This window comes from Lactuca virosa, chromosome 6 (assembly GCF_052849685.1).
Source record: "Lactuca virosa cultivar CGN04683 chromosome 6, Lactuca_virosa_CGN04683_v6, whole genome shotgun sequence".
NCBI classification, from domain to species: Eukaryota; Viridiplantae; Streptophyta; class Magnoliopsida; order Asterales; family Asteraceae; genus Lactuca; species Lactuca virosa.
The window spans coordinates 1,172,909-1,187,288 of NC_136431.1; the positions used below are offsets into that span (position 1 = coordinate 1,172,909).

Below are 14,380 nucleotides of genomic sequence, written 5' to 3' on the forward strand. Positions count from 1 at the left end.
AGTCACACAACACTGGTATTCTTTGCATTTCTTTCTTCTGCTACTTTGCATCGATCATAAATGCCAAGTATGATGTGCATCCTTTGGACAAACATTTTCTGGCTTTCATCAGGGAAATGATTCCATAATTTACTGTATGTTTGTCCCCTTACACCATAAACGACTCTTTTCCAGGTGGGTTTACTCTCACCATCTTCTTCCTGCATAGTATCTCGACATCGTTCGCACTAAGCCAATCTATTCCTAGTACTATGTCGAAGCCGTTCAACTCAACAAGTAACAAATCTTCATAGAATTTATTCCCGTTCAAGTCGATGACGATGTTTTTAATGCAATCGCTAACAGGTATGAATTTGCCACTAGAAACTTCTACAACTAGAGCATTATCAAGTTTATTTACAGGCAATGCTAGTCTTCCACCAAATGTATGGGATATAAAGGAGTAATTAGCTCCAGAATCAAACAATATATTGGTAGACAATCCATTTACAAGAAAGGTACCTAAAGCGACATCTGCTTCATCCCTTGCTGCTTCCAGGGTCATCTGGAACGCTCTTTCCTTTGGCCTTGGCGGAACATTAGGCCTTGCTGCTTCTTTCTTCTTTGTGAAGTTCCTAGAAATATGCCCTTCTTCATTACATCCATAACACACCTTCTTGTTGAATGTATACTCATTGGCGTAATGCCCAGTCTTCCCACATTTGAAACAAGTTACTTCCTCGCTACATTTTCCAGTGTTTTTATTTTTGCACTTATCACACCATCTTGCTTCACCTCCTCCTCCTCCAAACTTCTTAGAACCAGACTTTGAGAATTTGTTTTTCTTGTTGGACCTTGAAGATCAATCAAACTTCCTTTTCCCCCTATCTCAGCTCTTTCCAGACCCTTCTCCCTTAACTGGGTCTTAACATTCTTAGTTGCCCATATGGCGGCTTTCAAGTTGGTTGCTTGCTTGACCATCGGACCAAAGTCCACTGGCAATCCATTAGCAAACTTGTTGGCCTTGGAGAGTTCATTCGGAACCAAATAAGGAACAAACTTCATTTTCTCCATAAAACTTGCAACATACTGATCGTTCTATATTTGTAGCACAATAAATTGTACTAAATATGTTGAATTTATGTATAATTGTCCAATAATGGCACTACTTTGATGAGTTGTTGAACTTTATATGCAGGTCAATATATCATACTAAAAGTGGGCAGAACCTGCAAGTAAAACGGATTGCTAAAGGAATGAAGAAACGTTGCTGGGAAAATTGACCACGCTTCAATGTTTTTGTCATATCTCAAGTTCTGGAGCTCCGATTGACATGAGTAAAGAAGTTCTGGAAACTAGACAAGATTTGCTACAACTTTCGTGTTTTGGGTTTCTGCTAGTTATGTTGTTTTGACCACCAAAAATTGCATGGAAGATGAAGGACGCCTCCATGCGTCTAAGACGACTCCTAGGACGTCCAAGTCAAACAGTCAACGTCTGGGTAAATTTTGGAGTACAAAAGAAGGAAGGACCCTCGTCGGCGTCTTACATGGCGTCTAAGACATCCCCTAGGACGTACATGCATTTTAGGGGCGTCCCGTGTTGGAACGGTGTGTTTCGGAAAGCATAGGAAAGAAGGAAGGACGTCCTACAACGCGTCTAAGACGTCCCCTAAGACGTCAAGCGTTTTTGGCCGATTTTTAGTGTATTTCAAGGACGACAAAAGGCATGCAAAGACGTACAAAGAACGCTTGGGCGTTATACATGACGTCTAAGACGTTTCCTAGGACATCCAACGTCCCACATCGCCCGGTTTCACTATTTTCTGCCAAATAATATAAATAGGGACTTATGGATTCGTTTTTAGGGTTACCATCTGCATTGTCAATTCACTGATTGTTCCAAGTTCAAGTAGTTTAGGAACAAATACAATTTATTGAATCCACATGTGTTATTCCAACTTGTGATATTAAATCTTAATATTGTAATAGGTAGTTACAAGACACTTTATTGTCAATTCACTCATTGTTCTTAATCCAAATAGACATAGGGAGTAAGACAACTAGTTGAATGAACATATTGTGTACCCAAGATTATGTGTTTCAAGATCATAAACCCCAATTACATCTAAGTAATTGAACTAAGATTTTAGGGAAGAAAGTGTGCGAATCTGAATTGTCCGACAATTGAACCGGGGTACCTTACTTTTCTCATTTAAAGTTTTGTTTTAACTAATAAAGTTTCAAGTATTTTTTTTGTTAATCTTTGTTTAAAGCTTTTTGTCACGATTACAAGTAATCTATTTTCCATTGACTATTTTGACACATAGTTTGACCACGAACTCCTTGTGGATTCGACCCGACTTACCCTATCTACGTAGGTTAGTTGGTTTATTTTTGATTGAAATAACAACATCGATCAAAATTTGGCGCCGTTGTCGGGGAGATTGTGCGCTTGAACTACTGTGTTTAAGTAGTCATAGTCTTTTATTTTCATTTTTAATTCTTGTTTGCAGTTCACGTTTGTTTTATTTGTGTTGTGCAGTCACACCGGTGCATGCATACAAGACATAGCGAACGCTCTTCACCGCTTGCATTTGATCCGGAAATCGAACGAACAGCTCGCTCAAATCGGTTCGCCAGAAGGAACATCAACACTATGAGTGTAGATAATGTTGTCGTGGGAGATGTGGTCGAGGGGCATGAGGATGCAATCAACAATCCTCCACCACTAGTTCCACCACCAGCTCCTTAGTTCCCAAATAACAACAATAGGAACAATGGGAACAACAACAATGTCGGTGCACCAATCATCCAACCAGTACAACCGCAATCGAACATAAACAACTGTGGTCAAAACGCTGGAAACGGAGGAAATTAGGCACAAAATATAGGAGCTAATGTAGGAAACCACAACGGTGGTAATGCTAGAAATCAGAACCAAAATCCTAGAAATGTCGGTCCTCAATTCGGTAATGGTGGTAATGGCGGTAACGAGGATGATTGGGATTTTGATGATGGAAGTGACAATGGAATTGGTTGGAATCATAACCACAACGGTGGTAATAGGCGGAATCAAGGCAATCAAGGTGGAAACGGGAACTACAACAATAACTGGAACAACCAGAATTTCCCCAATGGTGGCAACAATGACTACAACGATGGGTTCGGAAATCAAGGCTTTGGGAATCAATACCGAAGGAATCCAAATGGTGGATTCAACAATGCAAATGGAGGATACTATAACGAAGGTAACCAATTTCCGAATCTTTACTTTTCGCAACCAAATAAACAATCTGTGGCGTCTCATTTTCAGTCGGGAGAGTATGATGATGCTTCACCTATACTCTTAGTGGAAGGAAACGAACACCATGTGGAAGTAAGGCCACAACTAATTAGTGTCTTACCCATCTTTAGAGGCCATAAAACTGATGATCCATACAATCACCTCTATGAGTTCCTTGCAATTGCTAACGCAAATACTCCACGAGGAACTAATAGAGATTCCATTAGACTTCACTTATTTCCGTTCACTTTAAAAGAAAAAGCTAAGTATTGGTTCACTTCTCTTGCCCCCCATAGTATTACTACTTGGGAGTAATTAAAAACTAAATTTTTGCAATAGTTTTACCCTGCTAGTAAAACAACGAAAATAAGAAAAGCGATACAAGATTTTGCACAAAAACCCAATGAAGAATTTCATGATGCATTTGAAAGCCTTAAGGAATTGTTGCGTTCATGTCCACATCATGAATTTCCCCGTTGGCAACTTGTACGTTTCTTTTATGATGGAGTTAACACTGCAAATCAAACTATGATTAATGCCTCGCCTGGCGGCACTATCATGATGCAAGATAGTGAAGACGCTTGGCGATTATTGGAGCAGTTGAGTCATGGTTCAAAAACCAATTACTCAGCTAAGAAACGGGACACCCCAGTTTCATCTGCTGCTTTAGTTGGACTAAACAAAAACTAGAAAAATGAAGTCAAATCTGATATTAATTCTTTAAATAAAAAATTTGACTTACTAATCTCTAGTCTAGGCAAAGAGAAAGGTGTGTTTTTTCGCAGGGACAGAAGATATGTGTAAGTTGTAGAGATTCAGGACACATTGCAGATGAGTGCATGAGAAGTCAAGAGGAAATCAATCAAGTTCACGGCTATGGTCAATTCCAAAATAATCCACGATTATTCAATCGGAACTACAACCAAGGCGGGAACTACAACAACAATGGGAATTTCAACAACAACCATCAAGGGAATTACCAAAACTAAAATCAGTCAAAATAGTTCTAGCAGTCCAACTTTAACCAAGGTGGAACATCAAAGAAGGAGGAAACTGATGGAAACAAGTTGGACAAAATCATGGAGTTCATAACCCAAACATATCAGAAAGCCGACACTAACTCCAAGTCCATAGCTGCTATTGAGAAGCAGATTGCTCAAACGGCGGAGCAAATTGAGAAAAGAGAAGATGGCAAGTTTCCAAGCACCACAACAGTCAACCCATCTCACACCCAAAGACCCGGAAAAGAGCATCAAGTGAACGAGGTAATCACCTTGCGTATTGGGAAAAAGGTTGACAACAAGGTAAGTGCTCTTACTTTAGATAATGACAGTGACACTGAAGTCGTTTTTGATGGAAAAGAAGAGTTTGAGAAAGGTTTCAAATCTGGAAAAAAAAAGTGGCTAAGAGTAAAAATGACTCTAAAGTTGGGGAGCATGGTGTGGAGGTTAATACCGCACCATACCCTTCGGCTTTAGAAAAACCGGCATCCTTCCCTTTTGGGAAGCGAGGGCCAAAAATGGAAGACATGTGGGATCTATTTAGTCAAGTTAAAATAAATATCCCTTTAGTGAAACTTATTAAGGAGGTACCTTCTTATGCTAAATTTTTGAAGGATTTGTGTGTTCAAAAACGCAGACTCCAAGCACACCTCCCTAAAAAGATTGATGTAACCGAGCATGCGAGTTCCATAATATCAAATAAACTTCCACCCAAGCTTAAGGATCCCGGGGAACCTTTAATTTCTGTTACCTTAGGTAACATTAATATCAAAAAGGCGCTCCTTGATCTTGGAGCTAGTGTTAATATAATCCCGGGAAATCTTTTTGATCAACATGACTTAGGCACTTTGGAACAAACTGATATTATTTTACGATTGGCCGATAAGTCAACAAAAATTCCCCGGGGTATATTATCTGATGTCATCATTAAAGTGGAAGATTTCTATTACCCAGTTGATTTTCTTGTGCTTGACACCGAGAGCACCTATAAAGAAAGTCAACCTTCTATTATTTTGGGTCGCCCATTTTTGGCAACAATAAATGCACAAATTAATTGTAGAACGGGTGTCATGGATATCTCTTTTGGAAATAGAAAACTTAGAATTAATGTGTTTAATACGTTTCCTAACTCACCATCAGATTATGAATGTTATCGGGTGGATGTGGTTGATGACTTAGTGCATCAATTCACTCCTAAAATCTTACACCCCGATCCGTTGGAGTTTTTTCTTTCTAATGACAGGGACGAAGTTTTAGAGTTGGATGACATCAAGATGGTTGAGGAGGCGTTTGAAAATGATATTGAGCAACAGAGGCCACCATAGAGTTATCAAGTTGAAAAATCGCCATCAAGTTTTCGGACCCACTTAAGCCATCTTTGGAGGAGCCACCCACTCTTGAACTTAAAACTCTTCCTTCACATCTTAAATACTCTTTTTTAGGATCCAAAGAGAACTTACCAATTATCATATCTTCTGATTTGATAGGTCCACAAGAGGAAGCATTACTGAAGGTGCTTTCCAAGTACAAGGGAGCAAATGGATGGACCATAGCAGACTTGAAGGGAATTAGTCCAGCCACATGTATGCATCGAATCATCACTGAAGCTGGAGCAAAGCCATCCCGAGATTCACAACGAAGGCTCAACCCGAATCTGCAAGAAGTTGTTAAAAAGGAGGTGCTTAAATGGCTTGATGCGGGTATTATCTACCAAATATCTGATAGTGATTGGGTGAGCCCGACACAGACAGTTCCAAAGAAGTCGGGCATTACAGTGGTAGATACAGAAGACGGAGAGAAGATCTCAACAAGATCGGTCACCGGATGGAGAGTTTGCATCGACTATCGCAAACTCAATGTTGCAACATCAAAGGATCATTTCCCTCTCCCTTTTATTGATCAGATCATTGAAAAATTGTGACATCCCCAAATTTCTCGGCCAGAAAAGACCGATATAATTTATGCTTTTAAAATAAAATCAGAGTAATCTTTTGAAAAGATGTTGCAGAATTTGTCCCCAAAACAAAACATGATAAAAATTTAACAAAACATTTCTTAAAGAAATATATATTTTCATTTTATATCAAAACCTCGGGATGTCATGTTCCGATACAGATCAAAAGCATAAACAGTACATTATAAGCCTTACAACAGTTATTTACAACTACTGGCCTATAATCAAAAATCTCTCATCATCATCCGACTATGCTCGGGGTCCACTACCTGTAATATAAAAAGCTGAGTGGGTCAGGCTTGGGAGCCTGGTGAGCATATAGGGTTTTCAACCCACCAATAATAATAAAATTATTAAATTCATCAACCAACAATAACCCTAATTACCCATTCCCGTTATCCTCACTTTACGTCCCTAAACACCTATCACAAGGGACCTAACCTAAGGATCATCATCGGGATGGACACTACTGCTAAGGGGACTCCTCAGCCATACATGTCTTTAAGGCAACCATGAGGGGGATGGAGTACACCAATGAACATATAGTTCACCAACATCTACAGGTTGCGAACCTGCTAGCGTTCCACTGGACTGTCTAGAAAGGTACGTGGTCGTCATCTATACTCCGCTAGATGACTACAACAACAACACAACAACAACATCGAGGCCTCTCATCATTTTAACACACATCAACTATTTCGTCTACCCATGTTTTACCCAACATATTTGTAGATAAAAATACATATACAGTTTAAAACTTGTATAAAACATCTATTCAACAGTCATCTCAAATAAGCAATCAATATAATTACACATAACACGTATTTTATAGAAAATATTTCATATCTATGTGTAAGATGAAAGTGACTATACACTCACTTGATTTAACGATAATCGGGCAGCACTTCGTTTCCTAAAACGACCGTTTCTGATAAAACTGAGAGCTTTAATGAAAAATCGGGCTCTGCGAGGGTGGAGCTTCAAAAACGAAAAGCATAAATTAAATCGGTCTTTTCTGGCCGAGAAATTTGGGGATGTCACAAAAATTGTCCGAGAAAAAGTTTTATTGCTTTTTGGATGGATACTCGGGGTATAATCAAATTGACATCCACCCCGAGGATCAATCCAAAAGCACATTCACGTGTCCCTATGGCACCTTTGCTTTCCGAAGGATGCCATTCGGCTTGTGTAATGCCCCCGCCACATTCCAAAGATGTATGATGGCTATTTTTTCAGATATGGTGGGGGACTCATTAGAAATTTTCATGGATGATTTTTCTATTTTTGGATCATCTTTTGAGACATACTTAAACCAATTAGAAAAAGTTTTGAAACGTTGCATTGAGTCTAATTTGGTTTTAAGTTGGGAGAAGAGTCATTTCATGGTAAAAGAGGGAATTATACTTGGCTATGTTGTCTCCGAGCGTGGTTTTGAAGTCGACCGGGCCAAAGTACAAATTATTTCTACTCTTCCCCCACCTACTTCGGTAAAAGGCGTCCGTTCTTTTCTTGGGCATGTCGGCTTTTATCGAAGATTTATCAAGGATTTTAGTGCAATATCAAAACCTCTTTGTAATCTACTTTTAAAAGACGCACCATTTTCCTTTGATAAAGCATGTCTTGAAGCTTTTACCACATTAAAGAATAAACTTGTTGAAGCTCCTATCTTGCAATCACCCAATTGGACTTTACCTTTTGAAATTATGTGTGATGCAAGTGATTACGCGGTCGGGGCAGTTTTGGGACAACGGGTGAATAAAAAACCCGTTGCAATTTGTTATGCGAGCAAAACCTTTTCGGATGCACAATTGAATTACACTACTACCGAAAAAGAGTTGCTTGCGGTCGTGTTTGCACTAGACAAATTTAGATCCTACATTTGGGGGTCTAAAGTTGTAATTTTCACCGACCATAGTGCCATTCGCCACCTCTTGGAAAAGAAGGATGCCAAACCACATCTCATTAGATGGATCCTTCTTCTTCAAGAATTTGATCTTGAAATCTGGGACAAAAAGGGTTCCGAAAATGTTGTGGAGGATCATTTATCTAGAATAATTAATAATGATAACTCATCGGAAGTTATTCAAGAAAACTTTCCGGATGAGCATATTCTTTCTGTCAAAACTATCTTGTGGTTTGCTAATTTGGTGAATTATTTTGTGACATGGGAAACTCCATCATATTGGACTGCTCAACAAAGGAGGTTCTTCCACTCTCAAACAAAATACTACATATGGGAGGACCCGGATCTTTTCAAAACTGGAGCGGATCAAGTGATTAGGAGATGTGTACCACATACGGAGCAAGAAGACATTCTTCGACATTGCCACTCATATGCATGTGGAGGGAATTTTAGTGCCAAAAAGACAGGGCACCGGGTTCTACAAAGCGGTTTTTTCTGGCCCTCTATTTTTAAAGATGCACATACATTCGTTAAAGCTTGTATTCGTTACCGACAAGTTGGGGGGATCTCACGACGGGACATGATGCCAATGACCCCAATTTTAGTAGTTGAAAATTTTGATGTATGGGGCATTGATTTCATGGGTCCGTTCCCCACTTCTTTTGGCAATCTATACATTCTTGTAGCCGTTGTTTATGTATCAAAATGGGTCGAAGTCGAGGCTACACGCACGAATGACCATAGTGTTGTTTGTAAATTTGTCAAAAAGAACATATTTTCTAGACATGGAATCCCTCGAACTATTATTAGTGACGGAGGTTCCCATTTTAAAAATTGGCATTTTGCAAAGTTACTAAAACACTATGGTGTCACACATAGGATTGCTACTCCATATCACCCACAAACAAGTGGACAGGTAGAGGTGTCAAATAGGGAAATAAAACGCATCTTGGAAAAGACTATTCGTCTCGACCGAAAAGATTGGTCCCTAAGATTAGATGATGCATTATGGGCATATCGTACAGCCTATAAGACGCCCATTGGAATGTCCCTGTATCGGCTTGTTTATGGAAAGCCATGCCATCTCCCGGTGGGTTGGAACATCGTGCCATGTGGGCCATTAAAAAGGCTAACTTTGAATTAAGTGATGTAGGTACGGAAAGGAAACTCTAACTTGTTGAATTGGAAGAGATTCGAAAAGAAGCTTACGAAAGCTCAAGGATCTATAAAGAAAAGACGAAGGCATTTCATGACCGACATATTGTCCGAAAACAATTCGTTGAAGGACAATTGGTGTGGCTATTTAACTCTCGTCTCAAACTCTTCCCCGGAAAGCTTCAGAGTAAATAGAGTGGACCTTTTGTGGTGACAAATGTGGCGGAACACGGAGCCATTCAAATCAAAGACACGAAAGGCGGTGAACCATTCAAGGTAAATGGACAAAGACTCAAACCTTATATTCGAATGGTAGATGGCGAAATGACACTCGTTGAGAAAACAACGCTCGGGGCACCACAATATTCAGAAACAACTTAGTCGAGGTAAACCGTCCGACTGAAGACGTAAAACTTAGCGCTTTTCGCGAGGCAACCCGCGGTTTGGTGTGTTTTTACTTTTATTTTTCATTTTGTGTGTTTTAATTCTTTTTGTATCGAGGATGATCCAAGGTTTAAAGCTAGGGAGGGGGTATTAAATTTTTGCTTAAAATTAAAAATTTCATGAAAAATACCCGAAAAACGTTCCCGAACAGTCAAAAACGCGAAAATCAACAAAAAGTAAAAATAGCAGCTTCAGGCGTCCTAGAAGACGTCTAAGACGCCTCCTAGAACGCCATCGGGCTGCCCAATTTTTTTCCATCGACGAAATCCCATGCAAAATTACCGCAATGTCCCTGTTTTGTGAGAGACGTCCTAGGACGCGTCTAAGACGCCGCCTAAGACGCCAACGTGTTTTTCACCGTTTTTGATGCCTTTTAGAGTTCATTTGATGTACCTTCTTCAGTCTTCTTCTTATTTCGCTGCCATGGCCGAAAAGTCCTTCTAAAAATCGATTTTTCTTGATTTCTTGCTGAAATCACAACCAAAACTCTTGATTTTTGTTGCATTTTTCAAGAAATCAAGTAAGAAACATCACATTGCAAGATTTACACACTCTAATCACTTATTTGGGGCCAATTTCAAAACCCACAAAAACTAGGGTTTCGAAATTTTGACTTATTTTGGGTTTTTGCTTCAAGTTCTTGGTTCTTCTTCACTAGAAACACATTTTCAACAAGATGTCATCAAAGAGATCAAGGGTAGCATCATCAAGCAGTGCAACCAGACAACCAGCTAGACAGCCGGAGCCAAATGTACCTGTGGCTTTTAACCCACTGTATTAGACATTACATGAGCATCCAGATGACATTCGCCCGACATTTTATGTGGAGACTCATCCAATTGTTGGATTTATTGTGGAGTACATGGTGGAGCGACCGAGCTTCACTGGGTACAATATTGTGGAGACGTTTGATCGCTATGGATGGGGTGGAGCGTTGGACTTTAATCCTACGCATATTTATGTTAATATAGTGCGGGAATGGATGAGGACACTTCGACGGGTCGAGGTGCCTGGTAGGCCGGAGGAGTTGCAGCTGATTGGTATGGTTCGTACTCATGATATAGTAATGACTGTGCAGGGTATTCGGGACATGTTTCATGTAGATACTGGATATCATCTGCATGATCTTGAGAATCAGCCGACTGAGTATAGATGTATTAACACAAGGGGGGTAACCCTCGGGTTAGCATGACAGAAGTATGCCGTACAGTATTCCGTGAGGGGACGAGGGAATACGAAAAATTCCGTGAATTGATGCCTTCAGCAAAGGCATTGCATAACATTATCATGGAAAATGTGAACCCGAGGAATAGTGATCCCAGGGTGGTGAGGACACAGGACTTATATGTATTATATGGATTGATGACAGGATCCACCTTTATTTCTTATGCATATAATGCTATGTGCAACATATGGTCCTTTTTTGATATCCAGCACAGAGTCACCACCCCCCCATGTTTCCCTGATATCGACATATGTGACTAGGGAGCTGGGGAATAGGATCAGGGTCCCACGAGCTACATCATACCAGCATATTCTTCGCCCCACCGCTACTTCTTTCAGACACATCTCATTTCATGTTGAAAATGGGAGACATATTCTGAGGGATTCTGCCACAAACCTGACATACACGACACCACTCGGAGTGGGGGATGAGGAGCCATTCGTTGGTGAATTTCAGGGGGATCAGCAGGAGCAACTGGGACAAACAGCAGGTCAGGGATGGAACATGCAGGCAGCTTGGGAGGACTTTGTGGGGAGGAAAAACACGCATAACTAGGAGGTGCAGGCTTGGATGGGGAGAACAGATATATGGATGGAGGGTGTCGACACGACACTAGCTAATCTTACTGAGCAGATGCGACAGGTCGGCATTACAGCTGACAACACTTATAGTGTTGCTACTTGTCAGCTGTACCAGTAGGAGTACTATACAGATGCGGCTTATAGACGCAGTCGTGTACATCATGACCCGATGGACATTGATCTACCACAGCGATCTCGAGCACCAACACCAGTTTTCTACCGATCTGGGGACCCGAGTGACTATCCATCACCATCGGAGTACGAGCATTATCATCCCCCACCAGCTACAGCAGACACCGTTCGATTTGATGATTTAGCTGGATCGATCTTTGGGTATCCTCCACCATACCCACGATATCCTCCATAGCCACCCCCGCAGTGAACTTTGGTGAGATCCTCTTTTGATTTTTATTTTTATGGTTATGTGATGAAGACTTTTTCTTTTTATTTTTATTTTTCTTTTGATTTTCATGTCTTTATTTGGGATGAATGTACTGCTATTAAACTCATTATTATTATTATTATTCTCTCTTGGGTTGGTTCTATGAAATATGTGATGAGTTAGTAGCATCTCTATATCTTGAATGTAACTCATCAAGATGGAAAATGATAGGAGTTTCGTACATCGAGTCATAATATCTATTTAATATTGATTTTGGGGGTTGCTCAGCCGATTTGGAAATACTTATATTTATTTAATAAATGTTATGTGAAATACCCAAGTTTGAAAAATGAAGTTTTTTGGATCGAGCCTACGATCTTTCAATTGAGGACCCAACCGAACAATATGTGCCATCACGCTCTGAGTACTTGGTCTTACTTATTCCTGTGCCTTTGGGGTTAGGAGGGTGCTATTATTTTTTTCACACAACCAAAAAGCATCATAAGACATTGAAGAACTTCAAAGTATATATATTCAAGCTCAAGTCAAATACAAAAATGATCAAATCCGATGAAGCCATCAAAGAACTTGAAGAACGCACAAGCAAGATGAATATGAAGAAAAGTTCAAGTTGAAGACATTGTGTGAAACAATATGTGACCCCTCGATAGCGGGAGTGTATGGGTTGGTCCATTAAGTGTTACCGACCGCGCTAACTATGTTAGTGAACCTTGAAAACGAGACTTTCGCAATGAGTTCAATTGATTACTCATGAGGTTGATCATTGGAAAGGGTTCAAAAAGTGGAGGGTTTCAAACAACAAAGTAAAATAAGCATAACATGTTTTTTGAGTTTAAAAGTGCGGATAAGAAACTAATAATCCCCAAAATCAATATATTGTGCTATCAAAAACATTGTGATAAAATGTACGGAATTTGTGATTCCATTGAGTTTTTCTTAGCATTAGAGAGTAAGCCTACGCTGATTATTTCAGGCCAATCTCGGGACGAGTTTGGAATAAAGTTGGGGAGGTTTGATCGGTCTATATTTGTAGCACAATAAATTGTACTAAATATGTTTGATCGGTCTATATTAATAGCACAATAAATTGTACTAAATATGTTGAATTTATGTATAATTGTCCAAGAATGGCACTACTTTGATGAGTTGTTGAACTTCATATGCAGGTCAATATATCATACTAAAAGTGGGCAGAACCTGCAAGTAAAACGGATTGCTAAAGGAATGAAGAAACGTTGCTGGGAAAATTGACCACGCTTCAAAGTTTTTGTCATATCTCAAGTTCTGGAGCTCCGATTGACATGAGTAAAGAAGTTCTGGAAACTAGACAAGATTTTCTACAACTCTAGTGTTTTGTGTTTCTGCTAGTTATGTTGTTTTGACCACCAAAACTTGCACGAAAGATGAAGGACGCCTCCATGCGTCTAAGACGTCTCCTAGGACGTCCAGGCGTTTTAGGGGCGTCCCGTGTTGGAACGGTGTGTTTCGGAAAGCATAGGAAAGAAGGAAGGATGTCCTACAACGCGTCTAAGACATCCCCTATGATGCTAAGCGTTTTTGGCCGATTTTTAGTGTATTTCAAGGACGACAGAAGGCATGCAAAGACGTACAAAGAACTCCTGGGCGTTATACATGACGTCTAAGACGTTTCCTAGGACATCCAACGTCCCACATTGCCCGGTTTCACTATTTTCTGCCAAATAATATAAATAGGGACTTATGGATTCGTTTTTAGGGTTACCACCTGCGATTTTCAGAGTTTTGCCTGCGTTGTTTAGGCTTCTTAAACCCTTGGAAACATTTGGAAACACAAATCCATTCCATTTCAATCCGGATTCAAGGCAAGTTTCGATTCAATTCATCATCAAGCAACATTTGAAGATCATTCAACCGGTGATTCTCATCAATTCTAGTAATTTTCAGAAACGATTACTTCCTCCCAAGGTTTATTTGTTTCGTACTTTCATAATCATTAGGCTATATTTGTTTGATGATTCTAAGTTTGATTATGAATTCTATTATGCATTTCAATTATTTCATCCAAGTTAGTGTTTTTATGAACTCAATGGAAGACTAAATCATTAGGGTTACTTCCGGGGATGTTTAGGACTTTTGGATAAACACACTTGATTATTACTTGATTCTAGTTAATTTCAATTGTTGTTTTATGTTTCATATGATAATGTTTTGGTAATAATGATTGAAATTGGGTTGTATGAATTTGTTTGATTTCATAACTAAAATAGTGCATTGTCAATTCACTGATTGTTCCAAGTTCAAGTAGTTTAGGAACAAAGACAATTTATTGAATCCACATGTGTTATTCCAACTTGTGATATTAGATCTTAATATTGTAATAGGTAGTTACAAGACACTTTATTGTCAATTCACTCATTGTTCTTAATCCAAATAGACATAGGGAGTAAGACAACTAGTTGAATGAACCTATT

The 14,380-nt window shown here is 39.5% G+C and overlaps 1 protein-coding gene, 1 non-coding gene and 1 pseudogene across 2 annotated transcripts; 2 read left to right on the plus strand and 1 right to left on the minus strand.

The window, feature by feature from the left end:
* LOC145119731 (putative protein phosphatase 2C 42) overlaps window positions 1-2,733 on the plus strand; it is a 34,044-nt pseudogene extending 31,311 nt beyond the window's left edge.
* An 894-nt stretch (window positions 2,734-3,627) lies between these two features.
* LOC145123084 (small nucleolar RNA R71) lies at window positions 3,628-3,734 on the minus strand. The gene has a single exon (XR_013714963.1). It is a non-coding gene; the product is annotated as a small nucleolar RNA R71 (small nucleolar RNA).
* Window positions 3,735-4,343: 609 nt separating this feature from the next.
* Window positions 4,344-5,590, plus strand: LOC145119734 (uncharacterized). Its single transcript, XM_079055450.1, has 2 exons — window positions 4,344-4,641; window positions 4,692-5,590. The coding sequence occupies exons 1-2, from the start codon at window positions 4,344-4,346 to the stop codon at window positions 5,588-5,590; spliced, it is 1,197 nt and encodes a 398-aa protein (XP_078911576.1).
* The last annotated feature ends 8,790 nt before the right edge of the window (window positions 5,591-14,380 follow it).

Bases quoted from the DNA above. Each gene is read 5' to 3' on its own strand.
- LOC145119734 (XM_079055450.1), top strand. From the start codon at position 4,344: ATGGAGTTCATAACCCAAACATATCAGAAAGCCGACACTAACTCCAAG. The intron at 4,642-4,691 runs GTTTCAAATCTG...ATGACTCTAAAG, and splicing joins AAAAGAAGAGTTTGAGAAAG to TTGGGGAGCATGGTGTGGAG.